This window comes from Platalea leucorodia, assembly GCF_965183815.1.
Source record: "Platalea leucorodia genome assembly, chromosome: 17".
In the NCBI taxonomy this organism is placed as follows: domain Eukaryota; kingdom Metazoa; phylum Chordata; class Aves; order Pelecaniformes; family Threskiornithidae; genus Platalea; species Platalea leucorodia.
Window position 1 is genome coordinate 6,717,325 of NC_138839.1, and position 15,219 is coordinate 6,732,543.

General features: G+C 40.6%; 1 protein-coding gene across 1 annotated transcript; it reads right to left on the minus strand.

Moving 5' to 3' along the window:
• Nucleotides 1–601: 601 nt before the first annotated feature.
• LRRC38 (leucine rich repeat containing 38) lies at nucleotides 602–14,721 on the minus strand (the record flags this gene model as incomplete). Its single annotated transcript, XM_082329203.1, has 2 exons — nucleotides 602–855; nucleotides 13,971–14,721. 2 exons carry the CDS (start codon nucleotides 14,719–14,721, stop codon nucleotides 602–604), a joined length of 1,005 nt encoding a protein of 334 aa, XP_082185329.1.
• Nucleotides 14,722–15,219: the final 498 nt, after the last annotated feature.

A 15,219-nucleotide genomic window follows, 5' to 3' on the forward strand; every position in this document is an offset into this window, starting at 1 on the left:
AACATTCATAGAGAGAAAATGCCAACCTTCCTATAATGCTTTCTACAATTCTAGGAATCATTTTAATTGCATTTTGTTACTTATAAAGTTGCGTGAGCTTAATAGAATCTCCCACTACTTGGATCTAGGAAGGACACTACTTTAAATTGCTTCCATGTTTTCCAACCGAAATGCCTCTATCTAGCCAGTCCTTTTCAAAGTGCATTTAGAACAAGCTATGAAGCACTTACAGGAATCTGCATCTCATCAGAAGGACAATCTGGAAGTGTGAGTTAGTCTTTTAAAACACTGGGACTTTTTTTTTTTTTTGCCTTTCGCCCTTTTTCCTGCAATCTTCAAATTTAAATGCAGTGTTTGATTAAGGATCATAGAAATTAACCCGGTCTCATTGCATCAGGTTACATATGTAAGCAAAAGCTAACAGTCTCAGATCCAAACTGCAACTCCTACCTGTGACCATCATGAGACTAGAAGGGATCCTTACACATTGTGATTTCATTTAATTCATGTTTAAAGCTTTTACTCTACTTGTTTTCTTCCTAGACTTTGGCAGATGATTAGTAACTTATAAACCAAGGAAACTTAAGTATATAGACTAAGTTCAGTCCTCACTGTCGTCTTCATCATCATCGTCATCTTTACTGGGAGCACATCTTTGGAAGCAGTGTACTAGAGTTGCTAAGAAGAAGCTTGATAGGATAGCAGCAATGGAGACTGCGACTCCAGAGAAGATGATGATAAAAAGGTCCGTCAATGACAAACTAAATTTGCATTCACTAAAGCTGACCTCAGATAATTCATTCAGAAAGATTCTTCTATTTTCTACAGGCAGGGAACACTGGATTTCATGGAGACCTGCAAAGAAGAGGAAAGGGAAACAAATCAGCAGAATATTGATGAATCCCCCTGTTGCTCCGGTCAGAGGCTGAATGGCTGAAGGCAAGTTTTAGGGTTAATTCCAGGTTTATGAATTCGTACAAAATTCAGGAAAAAATGGAACAAAATCTGTCACTATCCAAAAGCCTCTATGTAACCCCCTTGAGTGGCTCCTGGAAATTAAGTTATTTCACCTTCAGTCTTCCAGGAGGTCAGGTATGACCTAAGACCATGATTTTGAGGATTTAAAAAAAGTGAATGTTGAACCTGGATGCATCTAAATCTGGAGACCTGGAAGCACTTCCCAGCTACTCCAACTGAAGACAAATTCTGACTCCAAAACAGGGTAACAGGGATACTGAAGTTCCTTCCACACCTTGGTGTCTTCTGCACAACTTTTTTCCATGTGGTTCTTAAACTACAGTTGTCTTTTTCTTCCGGTCAAAACAACAGCTTAGGTTTAATGGGTGCTTGTTTGTCTGTGACCTGCTTTCACCTTTTCTCTCTGACTGTAATAAGGACATGCAGACTAGCAGATATTATTCCTCCATGCATTATTGAAGAATGCCTAGAGCTGGGTTCTTCATAGGGAAAGCAAAAAAATCCAAATTTGAAAACTGGTGAGAACAAAGTTTGATACCAGACAGTAAAAGCATACAGCTCACTGCAGATGCTCAACTCCCTCTTCATTCACAACAGGGGAAAATCAAAGAGTATATTAACAGGGCTAGAATGGAACAAATAATGAAGTGAATTAAGTCTGTATGGCTGTTGGCAAGACAGCTTTTATCTTGCTATTAAGGATACAACGGTAAAGGGGAAATACAAGAATTGTGTATTAATGACATGAGAGCTGCTGCTGCTTTACTTCATACACTTTTACTCTGCGTCTGCTAATGATCACCGAATGGACTCCCAGTTTGACTCTGCATTGCTGTCTGCGCACAGTGTGTAGAGCATTTCTATCTACCATATAACCATTATGTCACTTTAAATAAGGAATGCATGAGGATAAGATTTCCTCTGCTTTTCTGAATCCCATATTTCTTGTGGCTGAATAGCTATGGCATATGATGTTTTACCATTAAACCCAGGCTCCTAGGGTTACTAGTGCAAATCCGACTGGTTAGCTGGATCCAGCCCAGCTGCTATGCTGATTTGAGAGGGAGTTTTAGCTAAGTCTACTATGGATTCAATTATCACCCTGACTTACTTGACCTTGTAACGATGACTGTACTAAATTTTGATCCCTAAAAGCCATCCTGTATCTCTCGTATTTGCCTAAAGTTCTGTTGCCTTCCCTCTTACTCATGCCTCTCTCACTGACAACGTAATAAAAGCTGCCAGCAGAACAGGACAACAGTCAGTGTGCCCAAGGCTGACTGGTTTCCTCTAGGCAAACTGCCACCTGAATACACGCTACATTTTTTTCTCCGAGCCTGGAGTGCACTGGCGGTGTACACCAGATGGTGAGGCAACTTGCTTTGCAGATCTTTGAAACCTCCTGTCTATGGAACTGGCCCGGAAGGTAAAGGAGCCTCATGGTTTCAAACATTCCCTGAGACTCTTGGAAATCCGGAACCTGCAGTATTCATATATATCGTGTCTTGTATACAAGCTGACATACTGGAACACTTGAGTGTGCCTGTGACTGCCAGCTATTGCACTCTATAGCTTGTGACAGAGCTCTTTGTACAAACCTTTCTACTGAAAGAAGTGAGAGTTGTTCACCAAGTCCATATGTTCTTTTCATCAAGACTTGGGAATAGCAACTGCAGGGGTTAATGGGAGTAACAAAAGAAAGGGGACACAAATGGATATCCTTTCCTGTTCAAAACCATGGGAAATAAGGGAGGAGTGAAAAGCCATAGGCTGGAATTCCAAGACCTGTCTCTTTTTAATCAGATTTTTAAAAGCAAACAGTTTTCAGTAAATCAGCATGATGTTGACAGTAATCAAAGCAGTTACTGCTGTTCTGTAGAAACAGCAAGAAAATGAATGTAACATATCGCAAATTCATTTGAAGAGGAAGTTCCTTGCTAACAGGAAAAGATCATCGCAGTATTTTGGCAGAAAAGCCCGATCCAAGTGAATATGGCACCTAAACCAATTCCATTTCACTTGTAGCAAGCATCAGAAAATCAAGATTCTATACAACTGTCTTTCTGTAAAACAAACCCCACTAATAGCTGTTGAGACCTCATGAGAACGCTGTTTTCATAGCGGCTGAGCCATGCTCGCAGCATGTCTAAAGAAAGGGTGCACAGGTGACCGTAAACGACTACTACTGCTATTTCTGACCAACTGCAAAAGACATTCTCTAGTGTCCTCTCCTGCCGGCTTTTTAAAAGACCTCTGTGCTGGAGTGGCCTTGATGAGCTGGAGTATCAGATCTAAGCTTCCATAAGGAAGGAAGCAGAAAAAGAATATATTAAAGAGATAGAGCAGAAAAGACTCAAAAAGAAAACTATTGATCTACATACTGCAGCCCTTGCCTCTACAAATAACTTAGTATGGTATTATTTGCCCAGGATCTAGAGATGGAAAAGTAAGGGCCCACTTATTCATTATCATTACCAACAAAGGTTTTGCCACGGATCACAACTGAGCCTGTAGACTGTGAGCTCTATTCCCATCTCCCAGATGCTTCCACCTAACATCACAACACAGAGAACGCAAGTGGAAAAGAATCTGCAACATACCCAGTCACTTCAAGGGTATTTCTTGTTATGAGAATCAGTGCACTGTAATGATTTTGGGTCTGATTATACAATAATGAGAAATAAAAAAGCTTCTCTGCATGTAGCCATGAGTACTGGAATCTAGGTCATGTTCTCAAACCAAATAGATTAGATGGGAATTTTGTACTTGCTTTATTCTGTGACACTCCAATGTGCTAGCTTAGCCTCAAGTTTTTACAGAATTCTTAGTCACTGAGAATAATAGATGCCAATAGGCAAAACACAGCATCATAAACCAGGGGCCAGTCCAGAGGCCTTGCTAGCTCCCAGCTATAGTTTCAGCTACCCTGGCTATGCAACATCTTTTCAACAAGACAGGAATGAACCGACCTCTCCTACCCACACACAAGGCAGTCTGCTAAAATTGTGCTGGAAGCAACCTAGGAGGACTGTAGAGCCCGGTGGAAGCACATGCCCGTGACCAAGGGAGAGAGGAACATTTACGAGTCCACCCTGTTCAGTGAACATTTGTCTTTGCTGTATTGTGACACTATTGCAAAACCCAATACAGTTAACGAAAGCTTTTCTTTCGACTCCAAAGAGAATTTGGAACAGACGGTTCATTTGTAACAGTAGTAAGACTAGCAGCTATATCTCTGGTGGCACAAGGAATTTCTCCTCCCAAAGCTAATGCACCAGAGCTTCTGACTGCTTAGCTGAAAACACCGTAATCGGAAGGTCACACACATGCCTGCTTCAGATGACATAGGAACAATATAATTTCATCTGCTTCCTTCCATAGCAATATGTTCCTCCCTTTAACAGTCTTTAGAAGTAGGCTGTCCTTATGACATGAGAATCCAGTCTGTGTGGAGAACTGATGTTCTGTACTCCACCTGCCCTATTACATTCAGGCCTAGCAATAGATCCAATTTTGTTCTTTGCTTGAGCAGAAAGTAATCCCAGGTCATCATACACCCTCTGCGTGAAGAATGAACAAAAGAACAGCTTCTATAAAGCAATCAGTATTAATTATATGGTGTGGTTTTTTTCTTCTGGGTGACTCCACTGCATATAGACTGGCTCAATCAAACTACCTGTCCCCACACACAAGACTTCCAGAGGACAGCAGAGTGCCATTTAACCTTAGTGCTCTACTTTCACACACTTTAACCACTTCAATAGTACTTTTTTTATAGCTTGTTTGGGTTGGTTGTTTTTTTTTTTTTTTTTTTTCTCTTCTGTAAAACCTGTCCAATTTATTCTTTTAAAAAAAATCAGCCTGGCTTCATGTAAAGGATCTCTCAAAGAAGTTTGATATTTAGTGTTTGGCTGCAGCAAGAAAACCTTTGATGATAGTTATATATATATATATCTCATTATATATATATATATATATATATATATATCTCATATATAACTATATATATATATATATATCTCATTGCTGCCACAATGTGTTCAAAGAGTTGCTTCTTCATACCGAACAAATCTGTAAATGAAATAACAAGTGTGAGTGTGTTATAAATATATAGCTTATGCTATTTTGGTCAGGGCCATCACAGTATCTGTAATGACTTCAGCTGTCCCAAGGACAATGTCACACACACTGTATCCTTCTGCTATGTCATCTGAAGAAGCAGATGTACTACACTGGCAAGCTGTAACATATTGTTTGCTTTTAAAAGGGGAATGCTTTGAAGTCCCAGTCAAGGGACAGGTGCTAGATTCTATATAGGCTTGTCTCTTAACACTGAAAAAATAAAATAAGATGAAAATATGGGTCTGTACCCTGAGGAATAGATTGTCTAAGTAACATGGGAAGTGTTAAAATGCGAGAATTCTGGAACTATAATGTTAAAAGGAGAGGCATGTTTCTAAGAAAAAAAAAAAAGATACATGTGTTTATAAATAAGTGATGCAGGAGGGTTCCAGGTAGAGTTTATTTCAATAAAATTCCCTAATAGGTTCTAGAACAATATGACCTTGAGATGCCTTACCGTTAGAGGATTATAACTCCACTGAAGTCTAGCACTTAAACCTTGACAATAAATTGTAAGCAATTAAGCTGCAGCCAGATCCTAATAAACCCTTTGCATTTGTTTCTGGAAAGGACTACACACAGGCCTACTTGTCCTGCAGAGTCAGAGGCTGAAATACTTCCCCTGTAAAAAATGAAGCTCTTAGAAAATGGATGCAGCCTGAAACCAGTCTTTACACAAATAATCGATAATTTCCTTGCAAATTAACAAAACCAGACTGACAATGCTGTAATGCCCCAAGCTGTAACTGTACTGATCTTCCCATCTCAAGAAACCCACAAAACGCCAGATACCAAGTTTCATCAGCATTCTGCTGGTACTTTGTAGCCATAATTCAACCATGTTTCTCATAGGTGCTGTTTGATCAGGAATTTTCAAACAGTACCTTGGAACTGCCTGCTCTTGGATCGCAGGTTTTCCCTAGATATGTTGACTGATGATGTATCGTATTGTGAGCTTTGTTTTCTATTCCTCCAGCTAAAGACAAGCAGCACGAGGTATCACTTACTTCAGGTCTACTTGACCCTATTTTGAAGGACTCCTTGAGTACTTCTGTCTTTGCTTCTTTCTAATACCTATGCTAACTATATCTTTTATTGGAGAACTTCTGAAATTCATTATTACTTCAATATTATGCTCTGTCTGTTAACCCTAAGAGCGATATTTCCCAGCTATAATTTTGGATGCTGAGTTTTAATAAAAGAGGCCTCAATTCTGTTGGGTCTCTGTAGAGTCCACAAAAAACAGGTATCAAGAGAAAGAGTTTCCTAACGTTCAGCAACGTGCAATAGTATGAGATAATGAAAAGGCCCACTCATACATACACCGGTATGCATAGGAAACACATCCAGAAAAATATCTCAAGCCATAAACATTTAAGTGAGCTTCATGCACACATGTTCATTACTGTCTATACAATAAATGTAAGAGCATTATAATATGCTATTTCTTTTTTTTTTTTTTTTAAAGTAAAATTGGTATTTGCCTTTTTGAATGGAATTTAGCTGTTCTCTCGTCTTGCTGAATGTAGTTGACACAGACTTGAAATGTTTAAACGTGGCATTTTATTTCCTGTATGGTATTTTGCCTCCAGCTACAGTTCTCTTTAGTCTACTTAAACACTGTCACTAATGTATTAGAGGTATTAATAAGCAGTGAGAGAGGCATTGCCTCTGAAGACACGAGAAATTTCCTTGGAAATAGCCTCAAGCTATCAGAACAGTAAGGCTTAAAAAACCTGAAGCCTAGATTTAGGTCCCTAAATAAAACTTTTTATGGCCAAGTGCCCTAGAGCCTCACCGATCGACATTAGAGGGTACTTAACAGTTTGTCTCAATGCCTAAATATAAAGTTTAACATTAGGTGTTCACATCTGCAAATGCTGTCCTCACATCTTCAAAGCCGTGAAAGATGGAACTACTCCAAAAAACCCCAAGATGGAAGAAACAGAGTGAAAAGCCAGTGGCGGTCAGATCATTTTACTGAAAATGACTAGGATATCAAATTATATACTTATATATGTATATATATATATAGAAACAGATTTGATGTGCTTGCTAGGGAATCTAATTTCTGTTAAGAGTTTCTGCTTGAACAGAATAAAAGCTGCTGAATGTGTGAAATGTCTTAAGGTTTTTAATTCCTTTCCAAAAAAATGGATATTATGTTCTGTACTAGAGATGTGCTAGCATGTGCATGACACTGAAGGAAGAACCGAATGGCTGTAATGGACAGAACAGCCTGTCCTTTTTAGCTGAAGCTTGCTCTGGTTCTATATTAGTACGTGAAGTTAAGGCAGCCTTCTCTACATAGCAGATAAATAAATAGGTACTGATAAAGAATGGTAAGTCAAGAGGACTTACAAAACATTCAGTTGTTTCACTGGCTTTTAGTTAGGTTAGAAGGTCAAATGAAACCTCTACTCTCATGTAATTATGACGCTTTGTTTTGAAGATGATGTTTAACATTTTCAGTGAGCCCAGGGCTGCTATAAAGGCCTGGACTAGAGAAGTAAGACTTTATTTTATCTACAGAATAAGGTTAGTAATAGATCTTAGATTGGAATGAGATTATAGAAAGAGCCTGAGAAGCAAGAGATGATCACCTCATGGCACAGTCTTCCTAAAACAGGCTTACAAAAATCATTCCATTCTTCTCACTACACCGATTCACTTCTGAATCCCAAAACTGCTTTCTTTTAGTACTGAATTCAGTCTGAGTTTCCTGTTCCAGAAGGCTGCTTACAGCCTCCCTGTCACCAGCTCTTGCTTTTTTCCTACCTCCTCTCACTGCCATCCTTCTCTCCTATTCTTTTGCATAGACAGTTTCTACCCAGAAATATGCCACTTCATTCATATTGAGGAGGTACGAGCTACAGAAGTCTTGAAAGTAGCCAAACAGCACCTCTATCAGTACTGGCACTAAAAACCCCTTTAAGTACCTTAAAAATTCTTAGTCTTGTACACACGACTTTCCAAAGTGGAGCAACATTTGACCAAATGAAGACGAAAACATGGTCCTAGGTACGACCTTTGTGTTGTGACATGGGATTTGCTCCCACTAATGAACTTTCTTCCAGTAAAGTTCAGCGATTACCTTAGTTTAGGACACAGTTCTGCAAGTGGACCCAGTTCTGTCTTCTTCAGGCTTCTCTTACCAGTTCTGCTTCTCGTGGTACGAACGCAACATTGGTATTCAGGAGGATGGTGCACTGACACTGTGCCAGCTAAGCCCGTCTGTAACAGGGAAGTCTACCACTGAGCACTGATCCTCACTGAAACTTGTGCTACTTTGATTTCAGAACATCCATTTCCTTTATTTATCACACAGGCAGCACAAATCTATTTGGAATTCTGTCGCTGGCCAATTCTGAACAAATTTTTCAAGTCTTTCTGGAAATATCAGTGTTTATATAATAAATATAACAGGCTACCCATAAAAATGCTCAGTCTAAACGTTCTCATCCAATTGCTAAAAGTCTTTCTAATACTTTTTTAATAGAGGGCAGCAAAATTTTTCATTCTTGCAATGGATAGCGGCAAACTTAAATAGAGTTTGTATTAAACACAAAAGGTTGAGAAAACACCATTGCATCTAGCATGAAAAGCACAGACACCGACTATTTCTTGCAATCTCAGAAACTCTACACAACTTCCTGAAAAGTTTTTTCCAAAGGTACTGAGAAGAAAAAAAAAGTAAAAAGCAAAAGGAGGGCAAGATGACAGAAAGGAGACACTACAGTCACTCCAAGGAATACTTAAACTCTAATTAAAAGTAAGGTTAAAAAATGCATTAGTCATTAGCACACAAGGTCACAGGCAGAGCTGCCCAAAGCATGTTCACAGAAAGTAAAAATCAGCTACAGAGATCTCTACAAAGCACGTCAATGCGGTCACTGCAGACTGCTTGTATTTCTTTTCGTAACATGCATTTTATCTGAATCCAACCCCTTCATCGAGATGAGATCCTCAGAGAGGTTTAAAAAAGTGTCTTTTGCAGCTCTACGCACTACTTTTAAACAGCACCTTTCACCAAAAGTTTATTCTATCGAAGCCATTTTTATTCAAACACTGAAACGGAAGCGTTCATAAACCTTAGTTCTGTAGGTCATGTGCACCAGTGACAACCTTTTGCTGGACGAGCCCTGAGTTTCAAACAGTATTACTAAAAAAAGTAGGTGAAGAGATGAGGCAAGAAGGGAAAACTGCATTTTTAGCCAAGATAAAATGTGATACAGAACAAGCTCTGAAAGCAGAAGAAAGCCCTTCCAAATATGAGAAATTGCGTGTATTTTTGTAGGACTTCCAGCTCCCTTTGAAGCAGAAGATGCAAGAAATCTCAAAGGTGACTCAATCTCAAAAAAATGAATGCCAAATTTCCTCAGACTTCACTGAATTCAAAATTTTGAAACATTAGGCCCGCAAGTTATTTAACTCAACCTACAACCATCCTTCCCTTCAGTACCTCCCTTGCTTTTATTCATATTTTTCTTAATTTCTTCCACCAGAGTCCAAACAAACTCTCTTCTTCCTCCTCTGCTTTCTTCAATTCTCACTTTAAAAAACTTCAGCCTTGGCAACCGCTTTTTGTAAAATTCAAGAAGAGGGATCAAGTACAGGCAAGCAGAGGATAGAACATAATAGCGTACACCTCAGATATACGATTTCCTTGAATTCTTTGAATAATACGTTTAAGTCCGACTGTCGTGGTTTAACCCCAGCCAGCAACTAAGCACCACACAGCCGCTCGCTCGCTTAGACCTTTGTTCTTTCAAGGTATTTTTTTGTGCTGAGAGTTTGCATGCTCCCCATGGAGTAAAACCTTCCATGCAAGTTTTTACACCTATCTTTGAAGGGACAGAGATCTTAAAACAACTTTTCTGTTTCTGAAAAATTGTCCAATATTCTTAATCTCCATGCTCCTCCTAATGGGAAGCCTTTAATATGAATCATTGGCCACCATGCTGCCGTTCAGGCATAACAAATGCCTATAAAATCAAACATCCTTCTACAGAAAATCTTTGTAAGTTTTATAGCTTCACCATTTTAACCCATAGTGCACACTTTCTCTAGGGAAAAGAAGAACCGTTACATGTTCTCCACTTATCACCACCCCCCTGATCTTCACAGTTCCTTTGTCTGCTTTGCACTACACACACTGATATGTTTTTAATTGAGTAATAACCAAATCAGAGGGGAAAAATGTGGCTTGGTTTTGAAGTATGATGAAAATGCTGGTTTTAATATCTCTCCACGAGTATAAAAATATTTTTGCTGTTTTAAAGTGCTGAGTTTGATTGCAAAACTTTTAGTGCAGTTTCTTTAATAAGTCTGCCTGTAAATCTGGCATGTAAGAATATTCACTTTCTGCCAATTAAGTCTTTATTTAGAAATTTAGGTTAGATGAGTAAATGCTGGGATCTGTAAAATGATTCAAATCCCAGCTGTTTGTGTGAAGCGACAAGTTCGATGTGCAAAGGCAGCTCAGCTGGGAAGAGGCTTTACAGTCAGGCAGGCAGGCAGGTCAGCATAAGTTATAACTTTACAAGCTATTTCTGGTAGCATGCCAGAAAGAAAATGGACCTGGCTTTTGCAAAACTAATGAGCTGAAATATGGTTTTTGTTCAGATCACCGAGTTCTCCAGAGGCCTTAATTACAGAGGTAGAGAGCTTCAGGATCAATTACTGAGATTTCAGTTCACACTGACAAAACTCCAATATTTAAATCAACTTGGTATTTCTTTTGCAAAAAACAAGGGTAGCTTTGACTAACATGCCATCTTACAGCAGCGCTAAAATTAAAAGGTGAAGCAGTGGCTGGACTTAGTAAATAGTTAACAGCTTGAGTGATTTCTCTCAGACATGCAGACAGGACACATTAAACTAGTTTAAGTGTCATTCAAAGCGAGGAATCAAAATGAATGCCCAGAACCTAAATCTATCTGTCACTGTATTTCTCCCAGCTATTGACCTCCTGTTTCTTGCTCCCAGTTCTGACTGGTGAGGGACCGCCATGCTACAGCGACACCCGCAAACGGCAGCCCTGGATCCTAGTTCATCCGCAGACTGGTTGGAGCGTGCTGCTTTTCTGCTTCGGCGTATCCCTTCTTGTCTACCCCGTTCTGAAGCATCCCAAGCTAGCGTAAGACACACAACGGTGTACAGAGCCTTTAGTTTCTTTGCAGTGCTTTGTACTTTTCACGAAAGGACTGGGGATCACCGATCCAAGTTTACTGTCTTTCACCCTTCCACACTGTTTCCCTTTTCAGTATACCCAGGTTACAAAGTAAGTCTGCCATTTAAAGGCTGGGGAACTTCCATCTGTCATGAAACCATGCTGTACTGCTAATCACAGTTCATTTTTAAAGAAAACCACCAGCCAACTCCATTTTCCTTCCTGCCATTTCCCATTTGTACAGGCCGAAATTCAAATGTTTGAGCTGCTGCAGAATTATAAAGGAAAAGCATGCAGCCAAGATAACGAAGCTCTTTTCTTGGGCCCTGAAAACGTATCCCTATCTTTTTCTTTTGCTGTATTTCCAGACATAATGCCTGCTGCCCTACTTATCTTGATGTGTTTGCTGCAAGAACGCTTCTCTCTCCAGCCTTACAGCAGTATCAGAAGGAAGCCAGGGAGCCTGAATGCTGACTCTTCCCGTGAGTTGCTCTTCCCACCCCTCTCAGGAAAGGCCAGGTGAACGTGACTTTGGACAAGTAGGACCAGACAAGTAATGCTAATGTGGTTAGTTCCTAATGGGTATAAGGTGACATCATTAAAAACTGAAAACTGGATATAAAATGCAATCAAATCATAATTCTAACAATTAGTATTGATGTCACTGAGACAGTCTTTCATTTCTGGGTTTAGTTTTGCCCTCACCTTCGTGAATAGTGTTTTGCTAGTTTATTAAAGGAGACAGCCAGTATTTTTGTGGCAGCAGCTCACAAGCAGCAATGAAAACGCTGACTTTGCACGCTTTTCTGGATACATGCACTAGGTCTCACTGATACGACTGGCTGCAAAGATATCGGGGGCCTTGCTCCTGGGAACAAATGCAAATCACTTGCTTAGGCCATGTCGGGGCAACAGCTCTGATAAAACCAACCATTTGAGTATTTGCTCCTTCCCTCCTTGTCTTCCCAAATCAAATCTAACTGAAAGTTTAGAAGATCCAGATGAGCTAGTAATTTTTTAGCTGTTTGGCTGAAAAACAACTGTGGATGAGATAAAATGCTGTGAGGAAGCATCTCTGAGCTTGCAAGACACTGGGGAACTCCAGCAATACTATGGGAAAGCTCAATCACCTGAGGTTTCCAGACGTAAGTTCAGATACGCTTTAACACCGACAGGGCAGAAGAGAAAAGAGAGCTGGGCTGGGCTGGACTCTCAAACTGAACAGACTCAGGAGCTAGAAGTTCATTAAAAAAGAGATGGAAAGCAGGGGAAAGTGAACTGATGCTTAGCGTGAGAGATGGGCAAATACTTGGTTCAAATAGAGCAAACTTTAGCTAAAGCATCAGGGAAGGCGGGAGAACAGGCCCAGGCTTGGTTTAGAAAGAATCAAAATGATAGTTTCACTGAGGCAGACAGAAAAAAACGCAACGCTTTTTCCTCAAATGACTTTGTCCTTCAAACAGCTGTTTTACAGCTAAGAATATTTAGGGCAACCTAGATGAGTATATTAAAAAAATGCTACCCAAGGTGATGAGCACAGGAAGAACTTGAATAACTGTCTACAGACTCTGATGATTAAGAAAGGAGAGAAGAGACCTCTGAAATTTGTAGGCTCACTGTGTTTTTCCCCCTTTTTGTCTGAATTCAAAGAAACAGTTACTTGTCCTCAAACCCATTCTCCCGAGCTCTTCTCCCCCAGCCTTTTAGCTCTCACCATCTTCTGCACAGACACCCCCTCCCTCAGACACAGCCCAGACACCACTGATTTCGTGTCAGGTAATACCTGTACACCCTCCCACAGTTTTTATGCTCCAAGCAGTTTGCCTTCTGCGAGCAGCTGGGCAGTTCAATGGCATGAGTTTATGCCCTAGTGCTTGTTGGGAGGCATGAACCGTGAGATGATCTCCTGCTAAAGCTGGATTAAGAGAGGCATTGGGGTTGGGTGGGAAATGTGGAGCAAGAGTTTGGATTCCCTATACATGGCAGTCTTAATACTCCCACCCCCCCACCCCCCCCCCGCTTCCCCCATGCTTTTCTGAAAATTACTGGCCCAAATACCAGAATTATATATCCTGCATTTTGGGGTGTTCCAGAAACACTTCAATTTATTCCTAATATTGGAAGCAGTGCTATTTTAACGAGAAGAGCGAAAATCAAGCTACTGAAGAGAGTCACAAACACAGGGTATCACAACAAAATACTTGCAGGAAAGGGCTGACAACCACAGTTGCATAAAATGTGGATTTAACTCTTCTGTAGCAGCTTTATAGCTGATCAGCATAATGAGAGAAAAATCAGTTTTCCTAAGGAGCGGGCACAGAACGTTCAGCTGCTCAAAGGGCTTACTGTAGAAAATATATTTACCAGAGAGAAAATGAAGTCTGGAAGAGAACCAGCTCTGGGCTGAATGAATTTGAAAAGGCTCTTTCACTGCCTGTGCAAGTTTAGCGTATAAATCAAAATTATTAGGGCTTACTTTTAAAATGTTATTTCTTAACTGGGAGGAGGACCCGCTGCTAAAAAGAAGCCAACATCATTTTACTGGACTCATTTGTTGAAAGCATGCAATTACAGTTTGACCAAAATGCAGTTTGGGTCACTGCAGGCAGCACACAGACAGTTTGACCAAGAACCCTCCTTCCCTCCAAGACACACAGACAGAAACGCACATACTGCGCTGCAAGGCACCGAGCTTTACCTTTCTGGAGCTTAGATGCATTGTCCTGTATCCAGCTGAAAAGATTGGCAAAGTCACAGTCACAGACCCAAGGGTTGCCCTCTAAGCGTATAGTCCGCAGGGAGGGAAGCGCTTCTAGGGCTGCCACATTTAGGCTCTGTAAGTTATTGTCATTCAATTCTAACACTTGGAGCTGTTCCAGGTTCTCAAAGGCAGCCTCATCCACATCCACCAGGTTATTGTTTCCAAGGCTCAATTTTATCAGTTTTTCTGCTGATTTGAATATCCCAGCATCAAGCTGTGTTAAATTATTGTAGCTTAAGTCTAAATACACCAGTTTGGTAGAACTGCTAAAAGTGCCCTCTTCTAAAGAGGTGAGGGAGTTATTCCTGAAGTCCAAATAGACTAGATCTCCATAAAATATAAAGAAGTCAGCTGGTATTGCCTGAATGTTGTTATCAGCTATAAGAAGTTTCCGTACATCCAATGGAAATGGATTAGGAACACTTGGGAGTCCTTGATCCCGGCAATCTATGGTGTGGTAGTCCATACAGCTACAGACAGCAGGGCAAAAATGACCCACGGGTAAGAAAAGCAGGCAGACAAAGACAGAAAAAGGCAGAAGGCAGAAAGGAAAGCATGGCAACATCGTCAAGGATTTGAAAGCTGTGATGAGCACCACTTCTAAGAGAAAGACATTTTGCTCAGCTGAGCAGCAGTGCCTGGTACTTGTGTGTGTGTGTGTGATTGTATCCAGGAGATCACATATCATCACAGATCCGATAGCAGCAGTCTGGGGAGGGGGGAGGGAGAGCGACTGAAGGGAAGAGGGAGGGAGGCAAATGTGAGGATTTACACTGTCAGAATATTCTAATGCTGTACAGTGTAAGGGAAAGCGATGATTGGGTAAACGGAGGATCTTTCAAAGGACTCCCTTGCTTTTGTGAGCTAAAAAAAGCTGAGAGCCTGTTTGCATATTTGCCGTATATTCCAGCAAGCGGGAAATCACACCTGATCCTGTGGCTCTGACAGCAACAGCTTATGCTTAAAAAGCCCTTCAGGTAATAAACCCTGATGAAATCACTTATTTTGTTTCTTAGCATGAGCCTACATCAAGGTGACCAATACCCCACAGAAATGCAGGCGAGGGTGAGGGAAGTACCCTGGCTGCCTGCTAGGGAACGTTGTCCCTTTCATTTGTAGAGCAGGGAGCAGAAGAGCAGCAAGGGGAGAGCAGCCCAAAGACGAGGAACGCTGGCTTGTGCTGTTT